The 18,703-nt window shown below is 45.0% G+C and overlaps 1 protein-coding gene across 1 annotated transcript in view; it reads right to left on the minus strand.

Annotated features, from left to right (window-relative positions):
- Nucleotides 1–18,703, minus strand: part of LOC135392760 (pancreatic triacylglycerol lipase-like) — a 37,533-nt gene that overhangs the window by 6,323 nt on the left and 12,507 nt on the right. Inside the window, exons 2-6 of the mRNA XM_064623475.1 lie at nucleotides 14,438–14,724; nucleotides 13,663–13,809; nucleotides 9,974–10,082; nucleotides 3,220–3,339; nucleotides 1,718–1,849 (exon numbers count right to left, since the gene is read on the minus strand). Coding sequence (XP_064479545.1) covers nucleotides 1,718–1,849; nucleotides 3,220–3,339; nucleotides 9,974–10,082; nucleotides 13,663–13,809; nucleotides 14,438–14,724 — 795 coding nt within the window. The remainder of the gene's footprint in view (nucleotides 1–1,717; nucleotides 1,850–3,219; nucleotides 3,340–9,973; nucleotides 10,083–13,662; nucleotides 13,810–14,437; nucleotides 14,725–18,703) is intronic.

The following is an 18,703-nucleotide window of genomic DNA, read 5'->3' on the forward strand; positions in this document are numbered from 1 at the left end:
TAGTTATCTGCCTTGATTTGTTAAAAACGGGAGGCGTACGCCTTTTTTTGTTGTGGCACTTATGCTGTTCATAATTGTCACAAAAAAGGCGTACGCCTCCCGTTTTCAACAAATCAGGGCAGATAACGATATCATTCGAGATGATGGTTGGCTAGGACGGTGCTATGCAGTGAAATTCAGTTTTAAGGGTTCATGAGCCCACGAACGAAATCACATCACGCCATCGGGAATCATGTGGCAATGCTCCCCTCGCTGATTGGCCGGTGCATGAGCAACTTCTCACGTTTTCCAGGTGCCGGCTGTGCTGTCTGGGGTTTTTCTTAGGTTTCCATCAGACGCTTTCAGACATATGTCGGCACAGTTCCCTTAGAAGTCGGCCCAGGACGCACATTTCCCCAGGGCGTCAGTCGTGACGTTGCCCACCTCTGTGAGGCCGACAATGGCGAGCCCTTTTACCACCACCACCACCACCACCACCACCACCTTTCGGACGGGGAGCGATTCCAAGCAACTCGAGTTGCTGAAGGTTATTGCCAGTGCCGGCCCTGGATGACGCCGAAATAAATCGTTTAAAAATAAAACATTATACAATAAATCGTGTACAAATCCACTTTAAAGATAACTTTTCGAAAATAAATTCTGCCAATATCCACGGTGGCAACATCAACTGGTAGAAATACACTTCACGAAGTCACCTCCTTCAAAATAAATATTTCAAAATAAATCCTGTCTAATTGGTGGACGGCCGAAGTTCCGTACGTCCGCTATTGAAAAATAGTACGGCTGTCGTACTAGGGAGGGCATCCATATTCCCGGTTACAAAATTCCCGATCTCGAAATTCACGGTCTCGAAACAAAGAAAATGCCAAGATGATATGCATGTTTAAAAATATGATTCCACTAATTAGCCGCTCAGTTTTACAAGGTGTCGCTGTCTGTGAAGGTCGTTTTAGGGAGTTAAGGACGGCATATCATCTTGCGAAGCAATCGAGCATTTTCTTTGTTTCGAGACCGTGAATTTCGAGATAAGGACCTTGATTGATTAATTTGTAAAAGAAAAAAAAGTGAGATGTTAGTCCCAAACCACTCGGGACTGGCCCTGTGATGTGATGTGATAGAAAAAGAAAAAAATGGGCCCTTGTTATTCCTGTATTCATACGCGCGCCGTATTCTGCACTTTTAACCTGGATGCTTCGATCTTTCCAACTCTTATTAGGAGACATATAATTCATAGTGATAGAAATAGTCATAAAGACGTTCGAATTGTGCGTTGCATTGAAAACAATGTTGTATCGGCCTTAAACTAACACACGGCACATTCGCTCCAGGCTAACTCTGATTTATTTTGGCAGTGTTTATTTTGAGGGCGTGGATTTTTCAGCGATTTATTTCGGAAGGTTGATTTTTCGAGAGTGAATTTTTAAGCGTGGATTTCTTAACGTTTTATTTTTGAAGAATTTATTTCGGCGTACACCCGATGTGGGATTTCATCTTTCTGTCATAAAGTCGGTTGAAAGTGCGACAGTTATAAATGTGTCCTGTCTTTACTGTTCGCCATCACTAGTCCCGTAGCGTAATCTCGCCAACAGTCAGTTAGAATAGTATATCGCCATTTATTGCGACTGAAAGAAAAGCATGTCCCTATTTTCTAAAATTATATTCGTAGTTTGCGTCAACACCACGTACAAACAAAGCAATATTGATGCTTTGTGCGTACCTTTGGTAAGCCCATCAGTCAGTACGCTGAAGAGTCTCTTGAGGGTGTTGCATCCAGGCATGTTTTGTCCACCGTTCGGATAGAAGTCTACGTGTCCAGATGGGTCCTCCATTCCCATGCCGAAGAAATCATCTGTAAAGTACCATTGGAGCTCTTCACGTATACTCAAGGAAACGAAGCAAGGTCCCACTTCACACAAGCTCGTTTCAATTTCTTTTCAAAAAGGGCAACCACAAAAAACTTTTTGCGCTAGCTTTGTTTACCTCTCTTTACCGTTAACTCCCCTTTCCGGAATTCCCCTTCCTATGCTGGGACTTCGTGTGCAAAGAATTTCACTTAATTTTTGCGCTAAGTATAGCAGCGGGCGTTGTTATCTCAGGAGTATACTCTTGAAAGAGAGAGAGAGAGAAAAAAAAGCTTCACCACATAGCACGGTGGAGGCCAACCACTGTACACAGTGATTCCTCTATCACTCTTGATTTGTGGAAAGAGCGGGGCGTACGCCTTTTGTGACAATTAACATTTCTGCATTTCTGTCACAACAACAACAACAAATAAGTTAATGATAATGTCACAAAAAGGTGTACGGCTCCCGTTTTCAACAAATCAGGGAAGAGAACAATGTCATCTACAGTGCACCTCCGTCCCATCAGTACCGTTCATCCTGCATGTGCCTCACTTTGAAATCGTCAACTCTCTCTCCCCCACCCCCACTTTTTTTTTTTTTGTGTGTGGGGGGGGGGGGGGGGGCTATAGTCGTGACGATGCCCACTTGAGTACGGCCAACAACGGCAAACTACTTCGACCCCATTCCCCTCATTTTTAAGAGTGAGGGTTAATCAAGCAATGTTATTTTTTCTAATCAGTAGGTTAATATGATAACTGGGGAATAACTACTTAATACGATAGGTTAATCACGAGCCAGCATCGTTCTTCTGGGAAGCAATTTCTGCACAACAATGTAACACCTTTCTGTTTTAAAAAAGGAAAAGAATGCACATTAGGGTAGCCATTGAACTTATGTAAGGGTGTCCTAAATTGCCCATTAAAGTGCGGGCGACGTTTCAACGATTTCTAGCGGGATTTCACGACTCTTCCCACTCACACGCCAACTAGATTAGATTAGATTATATGAGAAGTAGAAACAAGAAAATTAAAACGTAGGTCGCACTGGTGTGGCCAGCTGTGCCGTGACGCTTAATGTGTGAAAGGCGACGTTTCCGTCGTTCTGTTTATATTTTACGTTGAGTATGGCTTCCACGATTTTTCTGTAGCTTTCACACGCATAAATGCACCATCGTGCACCAGACAGTTCATCAAGACAAGTTCGTCAGACAACGAGTTACGCGTGCAAATGCCGCTGGGGTTTATCTGAACACACCCTGTATTTTTGCATTACGCTTGTTTTGTAAGCAGGAACGCCGGCATGATTTCCTGAGGCAATTGCAAGGGATGTCCTGCAGGAAACGGACAGACACAGTAAGGAAAGTAACGACACTTACACAGCGATTTTGAATACGCAGTGCTGTCGGTATGGATGATATCCACAAACTCGCCGTCCGTTGGATCCAGTCGTACGGATGGAGGCATTTTCTGGAAGTGAGGTTCAGCAGGGTCTAACCCTGTGAATATTTGAATACGTTGGTACGAATTAACAAATCGATTAACAATTTCTTGCAAGCAGTAGTAGCGCAGCAGGTACCGCAACTGAGACATAAAAAAAGTAAAGAAAAGTAGGAAGAAATAATGTATTTGATATTGAGCTCCGTAACCTCTGGACACTGCATAGGAACACAACGCCTTTTTACAGACGACGCATGCTTGCTTACCGTGCATTCACACAAAGCGACATTCCCCACAACAACAACAGATAAATTGATGAACAGATGATGATGAACGGGGAAATCCGCCATAATATTACAGCGGAAGATGCGAAAAACATGCTTGCTGCTGCCACGTAATCAGAGGAACCCAATATTAGGCCTTTTGGTGCATCGCAAGCAGGTGCTGAGTAGTATAAAAGTCGCTGAGTAGGTACGGGGGCGCAGTTCGGATAGGCATCCTGACCTTACAATCAATACTTTGCAATCAATCCCAGAACTGAAGTCTGTATTTCTCAGGTATAGCACTAAGTTGCCAAGCAGTGCCGCGGTTATTTAGCTCGGGGGGGGGGGGGGGGTTATTTGCTCCTTCATGCAAACAAAAGTACAAGTGAAGAGAAATGCTGAGAAAGAAAGCAAACAGCTGGAGATAAGAGAGAAACTGATGTTCTAAGGCTGGAACAATATAGAAGGGACAGATACAAACAAAGTTTCATCTTTCATAGCTGGAGATAAGTTGCTGTTGCGTTAATGTGGGCTATCTGGTCAGCGTCCGGTGTCCGGGCTAGTTTTTAATAAAGATATAGTAGTAAAGACGATCGTTTTTACTTTTACCGTCAAAATATACTCTATGGAGAATGGACCCGCGCATACGATAAAGTTCGTGGTTCTGAGTACTCGTACAGCGATATCCGACGCCCTCACGATCGCGGACCAACTTTTGCAGCACGCTGCCGTTGCACCCTTCCTCGAATTGTAAGACACTGCGGGAACGGAACGTCAGGAGGATGTTCGATGTGCCCTTGCACCTTTTCGGTACGGAAGTCCCGCACGGGAATTCAAGATTCCCTTCGGAAACGGCCAGTCGTACTCTGGGGACCTGCTGTTCGCAACATTTCTGCTCCCGCTTCTTGCTTTGACGAATCCTTTGTCAAAGATGGCGTCCGAGCCGAAGAAACAGAAAACGATAGACTAGATGTTAGGTGCCACTCCGGACTCGGAAAACAGCGTTTATTTTATTTAGTCCATGAAAAGAAGGTGCCTCAAGGATTCTACACGAGAAATTGCAGTCCTGTTTACGAATGCTGTGCATTTCTGTCAATCTTTGAAGATCTGCTGAGCCTCCACAAGTTTCGATGACGCGAGGAGTGGGTGACGTAATCATAAGCCCACAAATTGCAATGACGTCATGTTCTGGAGAGGGCACTCGTCGCCTAGCAACGACGCCGGCGTCCTGGGAGGGTCACGTGGTGGAGAAGTCACGTGGGTGACACTGATCGAAGGAGGGGAAAATGGGAGAGATGTCTTCTTCCTCCTTTGTGTTTTCTCTAAGGTCGGAGCGGTCGGATGATATGTCACGTAGGGCTCCGCTAACGGAGTGTAAAAAGTGAGCCCCCAGAAGACGCGAAGGGCAACAACGTTGCCAGATGAGAGCCGGGCGCTCCGTCGGAGTCTAACATGACGCCACAGTTCTCAAAGATGAAAATTCATTTTCTCTAGCTTTCGCATCCCGTAGAGTCAAAATATTTATCGGGAATGTAAAGTGAGACAAGAAGATTTCAGAACCATAACTTTGGTAGGATTCTAAAGACAGAGATTTAGGCGTTAGTGGCACTTTAAAGGAGCTATGAACTGTACCAAGCGAGCCTGCCGACTGTGTCGGCTCCAAACGGCGATTTCAACGTGTTGTCTGTGACACCTTTTGTATAGGTGAATTTGATAGGCGCGTATCTTCAGCACATAGCATGCTCCTAGCCAACCATCTTCCCAAATGACAACGTTCTCGCCCATGATAACGAGAGGCGAAGCCTATTATGTATATATTATGCGCGGCTACAAAATCGGCTACGCCTCCCGTTTTCAACAAATCAGAGACGAAAACATTGTCATTCGGGATGATGGGTGGCTAGGAGCGTGCCATGTAGTGAAGTTCATCTTGAAGAGGGTAAAGCAGAACGTTATGTGTACCTCCGCGTTGGCGTACAATTCTTCAGATGACGTAACGATGGATAGAGGTACGGACGGCGGTGCATGTACTCGCCCGAATACGAAAGAGAGTGCGTTTTTGTATTAACGCTGCACTAGTTATGAAGGGGAAGAATTGAACAATAGATTGTAAATAGAATTACGAAGCGTAGAAGAACAATATTACATCTATTAAACCCGTAACTAAATACATGCAGATAGGAGTTCTTACCACCTTTAAGTTAGCGATCGTTGAGCATCATCACCGCGGAACAAGGGTAGCGCCCATCGTGCGAAAGTACGGCCTATCGCAATCGACAGCGCAGGTACGAGCGCAAAATGATACGAAAGCGTGCGTACGAAAAAATTGAAGGCGCATGCGTAAGCGCTTCATGCTGCCGACGCTTTCAATAATTTTATTGAGGAGCGCGTGCCGCCTGCTCATTACGTCGCGCAGCCTGGCGCAGTTGAAGTGATGTTGTGCATATCTACAATGATAACCAAAAGTAATCGAAGCAAACAAGCAATTTTCAATAAAATATTGATATTTCCACCCTCTTTCGTCTCGTACGTCGTTAGCATCGCTCGCGGAATAACGCGCAGCGCGCGACTTTCGTAGGCGCTGACCTATAGGTCAGCCTTCCTGTAGCGATATCCCTCGCATAACGATTTAATTAGCGATAACCGCCGATATTTTTATACGCAGGTTTCACTATATTTAATGGTTCATAGATGGGATATGTGCAGAATCCACAAGAAAAAAAAGAGAGAATGAAAAGCATCACGCGTTGTCACATCGTGTGTAATGTCCTGTAGTAATCATAATGCAAATAATAACAGCTCGCCAAATCAACCCAATCAATACAATCGAAAAAGTAACTGTACAAGTATCAGTGTATTATTATTATCAGTGCAGTATTTTCTCCCACGGGGTTTCTGTAACTATAACTCAGACACTTTTAAACCCATTTATCTGTAACGGTATCTGCGATATATTTTTTTTAAAAATAACGTTAACTACCCTGATTGCAAACCATGGGGAACCGTCCTGAAGTGTAGCCACAAGATATTCCCGTAGCAGACGACACGTCCGACGGTGTCGTCTGCTATGTACGCGTTGCGCCATGCACTCCCCATATTGCGGCACCATGCGAATGATCAGGACAAAATGGGGGAGAACTTCCGCACCGTGAACAGCTTTAATGCGTCAGCATTAGAGTCCTCGCTACTAAAGAATCGCGGCGTGGTCCGTCTGTAGCCACGGCGCGGCGCACATGCGCGGTGAGTGGAGAGGGAAGGAGGGAAGGAGAGAGCGCATGAAGAGCGCGACAATATCGCGTCAGCACTCGGCAGTGCAGCTGTGGTGGTCGACAGGTTCGGACGTGTCTGCGTGGGGGCGCCATGGGTTATGAAAGCTGTGCGGAGGAGCGTCAGCAAAAGAAGGCTGAGGCTGCGAGACGGCGCTGTCAAGCTGAATTGGAGGAAGTACGTACGAGAGGCTCATTTGGCTGTGGATAGGGTCGTGTGCATGTGCGCCATCACGGGAGGGCGGGGGGCAAGGGGACCGTTGCACCCGGGTTTCTAGAAACGTAGGGTTTCTGAGTCGAGACACTATAGTTACGGGCGCAGTTGACGCATCCCCAAACATTCTGCCCTGTCTCCTCCTGGAAAAATCCTGGCGGCGCTCTTGGTCGTATGAAGGGTTCTATATAGCGTTTATGAAGGGTCGTTGAGAGTCGTGAAGGGTAGTTCCCAAAGGGTTTTCAAGTGTGTGCGGGGGGGGGGGGATGGCAGGATAGGCTCGCTGTTGTTGGCCACACAGAACTGGGCGTCGTCACGACTACAGCCAAAAAAAAAAAAAGAATACAAAACACAAAGAAAGGACGGACGGATGGAGGATAGAGGAGGATGAAGGATGGGGATGCGGTGAGGGTGCACGAGTTCGTTGGGGAGAGCAAAGTATTAGATGGGTCGTTGAGCAAGGCCTACCTTCTGCAGAAAGAGAATGAGGTTTCTTGCTTTGGCGGTACGCTCTTAAACCCGTACCTTTTATTGTAACTTTTAGAAACATGTAACTTCTATATAGACGTAGATTTCGAGATTTCTTATAGGTTACACCACTGTAACGTATATTTAGAGGTTAAAAGCGACCAAAGTCATGTCTTTACAACACGAATAGAAGTTACATCTCGGAAAAAACAAAAACAGCTTATTGTAACTTATAAATGTACCCTCTACTCCGACACTGTAACTTCTAAGCGAAATCTCCAACGATAATATCTTTGTTAGTTTCTTATCGTTTGTTTTCCTTCTGTTTTTCAGCATAATGCCGCGTTTCAGCCTCCCATTCGAGACGACAGTTGCGAATCTACGCTGTTATTTTTTATCTGTTTCAGCGTCATCTATACGTCGACTACATGTTATCAATGCTGTATGAACACAGATTATAAGTTCGCAGTCTGGAATACTGATAGTATGTTTCTTTCTAAAGGGTGGAAAACCATTGTCAATGCCGCAACCACCAAGATTTCCGATTTCGCTGCGTAGCCGAGCCTGGTCTAGGTCTATCCACACTGAGAGCGGTTTCCTTGAAACGCTTAACGCTCGTCGTCCGTCCGTTAACAAGTGTAATCTGTTTTAATCAGTGGTTTTCCTCGCGTTTATCATAGTATCGCCAGGAACAACGGAAAAGCTAGATGTTGCTAGCAAACAAGGATATTTTCGGTGTTCTCAGGGGAAAGTGTAGTGAGTGCGAAGATTGCAAACAATATTAACCGAAAACGAACGTCTCCACCGCAGCCCTAATTCACACACTTCATACACTGGGTAAGTGTACATTTTGTGCTAGGTACGTGCGTTATTTTGATAGCAAGAGCTCTTAGCGGATGTTTGTTGTGATTATGGCAAGCGTTTTACGGTCCTGCATATGAACGCCACTTACGCTTGCTACTTTTCTGCTCTTACTTGGTCGCCAAGTCAATACACCGGCGTGCATTTTGCGAGCTGCGGATATATGCATCGAGATATATAATTCGCAGCTTCCTACTTGTTGTATTCTTACGATATTCTAAGACTCAATCGCGGAGTGAACGCCTTCCCGCATTTATGCTGCTTTGTACCTTGTGCTTTGTACGGATTTGAATGGTTCCGTAACTCTCATTGCCCAAACTTTTGTTCCCAGGATCCCACATGCAGGTTCACACAGCGTCACCAGCGCAATGCAGTACCTCACAAACTCGTCCCAGAGCGCCTCCAACGCTGATAACGCAGTAATGTAGTGTCTCCTGCGTTACTGTACACTCATATTCCTCAAGGTTGTGTGCGTTTTTTGTAATACTGTATTGCCATTTGCGCTTGCCTCTGCAACACGAATGTGGAATAAATTTTTTTCTGCTGCAATTCTCCATTTCGTTGGGTCTGTTCAGCTTAGCAAACACAGGTCAGTTGTTTTGACTCGCTGGCTTCCTCGCACTTTTATGCATTGCTTCTCACTTAGAAGATAGTTCTTTTTTCCACATACATGGTAAAGCGACCATAGTTTCTCCTCACATCAGAATCGCACTTGTGCACAATGTGTCACCTGTCGACAGACTTCTGTTTTTGTAATATACATCTGTTCAAGATCTCCTTTTCTGCTGGTTCATTTTGGTACCTTGGTGTGTTCTGTAAATGTCTGTCGATATCCCACGCACAGGGTGTTTGTTTTTATTCGCATCACACCAGCGCTCATTTGACAGTTGGGTTATGTTAATTTTCGCAAATTAACCCATCCGTAGTTACAAACATTTCCGACATTTCCTGACGCATGTGTTTGTAACTACGGATCGATTAATTAGCAAAAATTCACATAACCCACCTGCCAAATGAGCGCTACTCTGTTGCAAATACAAATGAACATCCTGTATAAAAAGCCGCACGTTGGCGTAACCTTTGCGGGCAGGTGCTGGATTCAAGGCCGTAACCTCTAATTAGTGGGTTTCGTTGTAACTTTTATAAAAGGTACTGCTTAGAGGGTACCTGGTAGCTTCTGAAATAGAGGGTAAAATATTGCGATTTTTTACCCTTTACTAAAGGGTACCGAGTTAAGAGTGTACGTTCGCCAGAAGAACCGGCGGGGTAGAGGATGTCCGCTAGCGTGCTCGCGGATTTTCAAGTTAGAATGGTGGTGGTATCGGATCCACCAATGGATCGACCATGATTTTCTCTTCTTCTTTTTCTTCCACTAGAATAAGCTCGTGTAGATGCGTGGTTATTGATAGATAGCCCAATGAAACCCTGAAATCTCCACAATAGACTGGAGCTGATAAACGCTTCAAACGATCTTTGCACCCCACATATTTCTTTCCCCATCCCACTCTTGCCCTCTGTCCTCCTTCTCACATGTCTGCTCCTGTACACCGTTCTAAGCCATACTTGCTTCGCGGCGCTAGGCGACAATAAGAAAAGTAGAAGAGGCAGTGAAGCAGCGTACCTGTGATACGACCTAGCCTGTTGATTCGTTCCCCGGAGTAACCCATAATGTGTGCCCCGAGGCTGTGTCCAATGGCGTGGAACGTCCTTGGATCGGCTCCTGTAGTGTTCTGTAACATGTCCCAAAATAAACGCAGCTGTTAATGATGTTAAGGAAACAGGATGCAGGCAAGTTGATAGGTAATTTCCTATCAACTAATCCTAATGCTATCCTAATGCTAAACCAAATGGTTTAGCATTCATCATCTCACAGTAAAGTTGTTGTTGTTATTATTCTTTGGTTTATTTATTTTAGGATACGTCTGGCACCAGTTGCCGTAGAAGGAGCGGCAAACAGATACACGAGAAGCGTCTGTGGAACAAACATCCTTTTAGACTCATTGGTAGCCAGACCTCGCTATTATAAGCGTACCGCAGTAGCCGGCCTAATGTATAGTAGGGCTAACATCTCTATATTTTTTTTACCAACCAACCAGAAGCGTGTACGCGAGTACGAAAACAAAGAATTGAATAAATAAATAAGGCGCACGTCGCTGGATAAGAACAAAACGATCACATACAAAACAATACGGATGATAAGTTAATAAGTAAACTAAACAATGCGGATGAGCTAGCCTTGACACAAATAACCGTTAGAAATAGCCGCTACAAAGGATAATAACGTCCCTCGTGACTGACCCTCGCTCTCAGGTAGCCGGTTCAAGTTCGCTATGGCGAGGGGGCGACAGAACAAGTTTTTTAGATAATTCGGGTATACGGAACCCATACCTATACTGCATAACGTGTTAGGAATGATTCAGTCTAGACCGTTCAGATGAATGGATGACGTTTTCTGCATCCGTCGCGATCGAATCCGAAACTACGTATATAGTGCCGTTTCACTCCGCGTCCATCACTAATATCAACGTCAAAAATCCGACGCGACTTAGTGGAGTTGTTGCTGTGCAGTTTGACGTAACGTATGGCAAGAGCAGACAAGGGACGTTGATGGTATTCCGGAATTATCTCTCTCTCTCGTCACGTCACACGGACACGTCCAATCAGAGAGCGACCTTTGGCGCGGGCAAGTCCATTCAGGGAGCGGCTGCGGGGCCCTTGTCGTTGCCCTTGGCGACCGACCGGCAGGCGCTAGGGAAGGTGTACGGCGTCTGCTGGTCGCGCAGGGTTTGTGATCGGGTTGTGGGATGTTGTTTCTTGTTCGCGTCGAACGTGTTCGTACAGCCAGGAGTGACGCAATATGGTCGCGTCAGAACTCACACTAGAAAGCGAAAGTCAGCGTATTTACCTAGGTCTTTTCACTTCGTGAGATTGACGAGGTGAATGACGAGGTGAAGGACAATCGCCTGCGCTGCGCTTCTATTCGCGTGTCTGAATGACGGTGTGTACGGTGTCACGATCGTTGGTGCTTGCTTAGCTGTAGAGGAGGTGCGAATCTTTGAAACTCGTTTATTTAATATCTGAGCTACTTTCGAAATTGACTGTGAAGCGGCGACGAACATTATCGTATAGGTTTCACACGCAGTTTCCGGATGCGATAGTCCCTTTAAGGCAGATTTTGATGTCGACTACCAGTTAAAATATTTTGAGTCGCTGCACATTGTTTCTGTAAGGGCAAGTTGAGGAAGGCCATTTTGCAAGAATAGTTCATACGGAGACTCGCAGCGAGAATATTTATGGCGCACAAAACGGATGGCCCTTCTTTGAACTGTTTCGATTTGTTGAATTTTCGTTTGCACATTTGGGAATCCAAATAACTGACACGTAGACCAAGATAAAACGTACCGCGCTTGGTAGGCAAGCAGTTTAGTTTTATCTTCGGCGTCTTTTAGCGTTCTTCATAGGTACGCTTACCTAGAGGTAGCTTTTCCTATGGCGATTTTATTGGTCCCAGCGGAGATTGTCTGCAGTAACGACCCTTAAATATTTATATACTTTAATAGTGTTCAACACTACATTATTATTACGGGCGTCCTGTGTGGGTGTGCTTGTTGCGGCCTGCAGGTCACACTTTTGTTAACGTGTTAGTGACGGACGTTGTATTTCCGAGCGATCTGCAAGCCCCCGTTTTGTTAACGTTAATTGACATTTGCCGTACTGCACACCAAGCCAGCACTGAGTTTAGAGAGTTTTGAAGGCCTACACTTGATTGTTTTGCGAGGGTACCTCGTTATTCAAGATACAGTCGTCAGCGAACCGCTTAATATTGACTCCAACATGCTCGGCTATATCATTGATGTAAATCAGGAGTAATAAGGACCCTAATACAGACCCTTGCGGGACACCTGAACTAGCAGTTAAGCACGAAGATGTTTTCTTGTCACAGATTACAAACTCCTGTCATATATAGCTAAACGCGAATTGATGCGTGCAAGGAGACGTGGATTCTTGTAGACGGACTGTATTTTTATCAACAGTGATATTATTCAATCAATTTAAGCGTTTAGAGTGTGACGTCTTATCGGAAGCCTCTTCGCGATCTAGGAAAATCACGTTCACTTTCCTACCCTGATTAAACAAGGACAAATAATGAATGAAGTCGATTAACAAGAGTACAGTAGAAGCTCCGTTTCTAAAACCATACTAAGCATTACTAATCAGATGGTTGTTCCCAAGAAGAATAAACATGTGAGAATACGAAGTACGCTCAAATATTTTACATCACGTTGACAGTAACGAGATCGGGCGATGATCTTCAATATTGCACTCACTATCCTTTTTCGGCATAGGAATGAATAAATGAGTCATCAAGTGTTCATGCTGTTGCACGTGCGTTTATCTTATCTCTTTATCTCTTCGCCGGCATGGGAGTACTTCTGACCAGAAATCGACATATGGAAAAAAAAGAAAAGGAGGGGGGGGGGGGTGTACATGAATTGGTAGCCGAGCTGTACTGAACTCTCTCCGCCAGGGAGGGTGTACACCTCGCTGGGGGGTATACGAAACTCATTAGTAGGAACCAGCAGTCACTAGGCGAGATAGATCACGTGACATGCACCGCTCTGAAACAGCTTAGCTTATGTAGCAGGGCGTACAACCTTCAATTTTTTTTCGTTCGGCTTTCGTTTCGGAATTCGTTTCGTTTTTTTTTCGGTTTTCGGTTCGGTTCAAAGAAAACGGTTCAGTTCTGGTTCAGCTCCTGAGTAAAAAAGTAACGGTTCGTAGCAGGTTCGAACCGATTCAGTTTCACATGGTTTAACGAGAACTGATTGCAGCGAAAATAATCACCTTTATTCTTTCCAACAGAGAGAGAAATAAAGAGTGGGGTTACAAGGTCCTACCATGTGCCTTATAGACAAAAAATAAAAAAATAAAAACGAGCCCGTCTTGTGCTCTGACACATTATTGCAATGTGAGGTTTCTGGAGTTTCCTACCCAAACACCGATGGATGCCATGTATTGTGCACTTGAGGTCTTGCGTTACGTACCCTTGCGAGCCAAATAGTTCAATTTTCCATTTGAACCGAAAGCCGAAAACATATTTTCAGTTTCCCTCCGGAGCATAAAACCTTTCGGTTTCGGTTTTCTTTCCATTCCGGTTCGCACAAAAACAACAATTTTTTTTTCGGTTTTCGGTTCAGGGTTTCCGTTCGTTCCAGAAGCCTGCAATGTACTCGTAGTACTTTGCCTAAAACATTGTTTGGTACTCTATCAGTAAATTGACCGACCAAACCATTAATGGGCGTATCTTACCTTTAACTTGTTGACAAACAGGGCAATTTCGGCTCCAACGAGTCTTGTGTTGGCCACTGCATGGACATATGACTGCAGCGTTCCATCTTTCCAATCGACCAGTACGACATTGCAGTCGTCCTTCGCTAGGTAGGCGTCCTTCATTTTCTGCAACAGTTTCAGAACTATGTTGGGCATAATTAGGAATAGTAAGGCAGTGGACTAACAAATAGTCAACAATGTCACCTCCGTCAACACCTTCCCTTCTTGTCTTATATCATTCTCATGACAAGACATTGTCTTCTACTGCATGGAAACCTTCATACACTGAACAACTTAACACTATGCAATCCACCAGGTTTTCTGGAGCATCTGGCAGCACCACCTCCTTTCGCCTATGCTGCACTGACTTTCTATCGCATCTTCATCAGCCTTCATATACCGCTACGAGGATTCGTACTATACATGCGACAGTATAACGAACACGGCGCTTTATCGAACGCACGTACACACAGGGAAAGGAAGGAGAAGGAAATACGTTCACGGGTGCGTATAGTCTTAGAGTCCCTTGAACTCCTCCTGGCAAGATTACGCCTTACGTTAAGCAGCATTTGAGAATAACCAGTGTGCTACTTCTACAACAATGCTTGTGACTGGTATGGTTGCATCTCAGTGAAAACATAACGGGCCAGTGCGCCCCTCTAGGAACTGTACTGTTGTGGGTGCATTAATAGTAAAAAAAATTGAGCACAGTCACGAAAAGACCGCGTGGACATCACGAGACACGCTTACTTACAATCATCCAATCAGTGAGGTCAATATTGTCGATCCAACCGTGCGTGATGAGCTTTGTGGGCCGCGTAGGTTGAAAGTGAGATAGCTTGATGTCTTGTTCAGTGGATGACCAAGATAGGACGTCGGCTTGTAACAAGTTGCTACGAGTGAACAGAGTGAACTTCGCGTTGATCTGCTCTCGCGTCATGGGCAGCATGTTCGCCGGTCTGTGCTGCTTGTGGTAGAAATCCGAACTGATTGTGATGCAACCAAGAGGACCATAGCACTGGCTGTCGCCCACAACCGCACCTGCAGAGTAGAAAGTAGGCGTACTTGTTTCATATTGGCTGTTAGTCCCAGAAAATCGATCTTGTGCCTGGCATGTTTCTGGCGTATCGTTGAAGAAGTAACATAAGGAAACAGCGCTAAGCAAGCTTTCGTTATGTTCGGCATTCGCCGACTCGTCCAACCTGTCACTTTCATGAAGAACATGTGGTACGTGATCGGAATAAGGGGAAAGGCTGCGTTCCCTTCTTCTGTGTTTGTGGTTTTGGGGTTTAACCCGATACGATACTACCAACACGTTTTATGTCGTCTTTGTATCATATTTCTATAAATACCTGAAGTACCTGATTGCCCCGCCAGTAATATTTGTGATGCAGTGCATACGACTACTTCTCTGAAATCTAGGGTCTAGTAATGTTGTTTTTGTCAACTCCCGGACTAGAGTATCGTCCCTGGCGATGAGACCCCCACTCATCGTCATTCAAATAAGGTTGTTGTTTTTGTTAAATCTCGGGGAAAAAAGTGCTGCTGAGTGATACGTACGTGATGCCTATACAGTGAGCCTTTTTGTGGCATAGCAGTGGAGGGAAAAAAAAAAAACGCTTACGGCGTTTACGTATGAAAGAGAAATACACGCACAAACCAAGTAGTACTATCATTGTTTAGCAATTCTAGCAATTGCCGTAATTTTTTGTTTATCCTAAAGGTAGCGTACGCTACCTTTAGGATACCGGCAGAAGACAGGCAGTTTATGTTGACCGCGTAATATAATGTCAGCTTGTTGCTCGTAAACGCAACGCAACAAGTTACAATGTGACAGGGAACGCTTAATAAAATTTGACAGCACAATTGCAGCAAAACAAGTAGGAGGTAAAAGAAGTTGAAGTAATATAGGGACTGTGCGACAAACTGGTGGCGCCGCGATGCAGCCTCCGGAGAAAGTACCTTGCGTGAATGCCGCCGGGTAGCCAGCTTTGTTTACATGTGAAGTGCGGGCATCACTGAAACTGTTGCATTGCTAACTGTGCCAGCACCTAAAAGAACTCATCATTAGGGACCAGATGCTTCATTTCTCGTGATTTCTACGCCTCCAATACCACCGAGGTCACTAGACTCGCAGCGAATACCGTTTGTGACGCGCGTTCAGCCATTGCACACACAACATGAGCGAATATATTCTATTTCTTTTGTTCTAGTTTAAATGAAACTGAATGAGGACCTGCAAAATGATCAATGATTTACAGTTTCCACATTCGTGACGGTGAAACGCCGCTGGATACTGTATCACCGTCAAATGCACCGACCAAACGGCAACCTATTTCGAGATAATGATTGAGGTGTTTCATCACCAGTGCCCAGAGCCGATATTGCTCCCGGTATGACGAGTCTCACAGTGAGAACAGAAGTTCTACGTTGTCCAAAAGGTTTAGTATTTACGCACCGACCATTTCACAGCTGTCGTCCCGCAAGGCTACGGCGGTAGCCGAGGTAAAAACTCATATGATTTCTTCTTTGAGGATCTCTTTAGCGTTATTGTACCTGAAGATACTGGAAAAACTGTAGTACAAGTTCAGTCAATAAGTTGTGACCCCACGTGTTTACTTGTATGGATAAAACGGACGCACGATGTACATTTCAGTGACGAAGCTATGTGTGTGCAAAGACGACGAAAGGAATACAAGACTCAGTCAAAAACATGATATTACAAAGGGCTGGAGTCAGAGGAATATACACGTATATAGCCTTCGCTAGCAAGCCAGGATTTTGTGAGGAGTCAAATAACCATCCTCTCGATGTATCACTTACAGGTGTTTTTACCGGACAGACGCGAGTGGCTGTTCTCCTTCCGTACTGTTAGATGCATTATAAATAGGTAGTGACTTATTCGGGTTAAACCCGATTCCGCCCGGTTATTCCCCCCCGAACTGAACTCCGACTAATTCGGGTTAAACCCGATTTCTCCCCGAATTCCAGTCACTATGAAATCCCCAGGTGACGCTTCCACTGAAGACGAACAAAGGTTACCACGTGTAACACATGCGAGAATGGGTCACTTACATTCCCAACAATACACCCATGTCTGTCAACACTCTCTATGTCTTCGGGGATTACCGCTGGAAGGTCACGATCCCGCAGAAAAACAAAAAAGAGAGATTAGGGGAGGACTTAATAAACAAGAGGAGAAACAAAAACACCCAATAACATCCGAAGGCACAATTATCGCCCGATTTCTCCCCGAATTACAGATTTAAAAATGGCGCCCGATTTTTACTCCCCGAATCTGAGAAAGGCATTTAATCCGAAAAAGTCACTCCCTAATTATAAATACGGTGGTTGCTTCTGTGCAGTTTGTCTCCATTCTCTTCGTTCGCTCTCCAGAAAGGTTCCACATTATTTGCACTTCGAAAATTAGCCCTTCTAATTACGGCGGTCGCCACGCAAGCTACGGTTCCACTTGAGAATGCATAGAACGGGCGGCGTGGTATCACGTCGGATACTTCCAAGAACGCCACTGGCGGCGCTGTCGCGACAGAGCAGCGCGCCCCCTTTAGGTGTCGCACGGTCCCTATATATTGCGCCCGACAGACTTGCTGCTCCTAGTGGCTACATAGTCGACACGTAGCCAACTTCTTTGGCTTTAGACCCAGTGTCGTCCGCATGCAACGTAGTTTTGCCGCCGTCGTACTTTACGAGCAATGCGCAGTTGGTAAGTAGTCAATTTTGATTTTCTAAAAGACCTGCGAGTGCAACTGGGACGAAAATTGTGACGTACGAGTATTGAAGAGTACTTGGGCTGTGAAATAGACAAATCTTCTGAAATTGTTCCTCTGGCGCTTTAAAGTGTCGTTTCTTGTTTTCTAGAAGGAAGGCTATGACCTGATTATGTACCTCTTTGTCTCTTGTGCCAGCTTCCATTATTCCTTGTTTTAGCCTTCGTCGGTTATATCACAATTTACGCCACTTCCCTAGGCAACAAATTAAGTATGCGTCAATTGCACTTACAGTACTCGCGAAGGCCATCAAGTAAGCTGAGATTAAGCTTTGAATGTGTTTAACAAAGATGCCTTAAGATTAGGCCAAGGCCCCTGTTTTGACAGCCCAAGTCCGGAAGGAAAATTTATTGTTTATGCTGATGATACCAGTATGTTTTTCAGTAGTGACATATACAACAAAAACAACAACAACAACAAAAAAGGAAATAGACAAAGCCGGTAGGTTACGTGGTCATCAGTAAAAAGCTAAATGTAAGTGCGCGTAAAGCTAATGCTGTCTTCAACCAACTCGAAATGACAACGTACATCTACGGTTGATGTTTATGCGGTTTAATGAAGGTCGGTATCGTCGACGCGCCAGGAGGTCGTTTTGCTCCTTCTGTGAACTGGGGCTGTGTTATTATGAGCTGGGGGCGACCGTGTTCAGTTCCGAGTACAGTCAAAAATTTTGGCATGGTACATACAAACGAGCATTTCTTACCATATGAAACTTTGTAGATTTGAAGTTTTGTTCACGCTTCATTGTGAAACAACACAGTCTTCGCATGCATACACATTGACGCACATTAGTTGACGCAGACAATATTCATTCGTTGTGCGGGTTTTCTCTCGGGAATTCACGCGTTTACACGTTCTCGTGGAAGGCCTGTCATGAATGTCTTGCATGCTTTTGGCTTCGAAACCCTTGTTCCTCTCGCATTCGATCAGTTGGCGTTGTTGATGTTGGTGAAAAAAAAAATAATAGGGAGAGGTTCAATTCGTCACACCACAAATTCGGCTACTCCCATAAACCGACCCCCCCCACCCCAAAAAGGGAAAAAATATAAAAGAGACCCCCCCCCCCCACTCCCCACCGCTTATTCGATCAGTGTCACCATCATTGTGTGTTTTCTCGTCTTTCCTTCCCTGTCGTAAGTGCAAGATATGGGCCGGTTTGCATAAAGCGGTAACCGCATACGACGAATTCTCGACGAAAAAAACGGCCACCGTCACCGTTTTTTCGGTGAGCC

This window comes from Ornithodoros turicata, chromosome 4, assembly GCF_037126465.1.
Source record: "Ornithodoros turicata isolate Travis chromosome 4, ASM3712646v1, whole genome shotgun sequence".
In the NCBI taxonomy this organism is placed as follows: Eukaryota; Metazoa; Arthropoda; class Arachnida; order Ixodida; family Argasidae; genus Ornithodoros; species Ornithodoros turicata.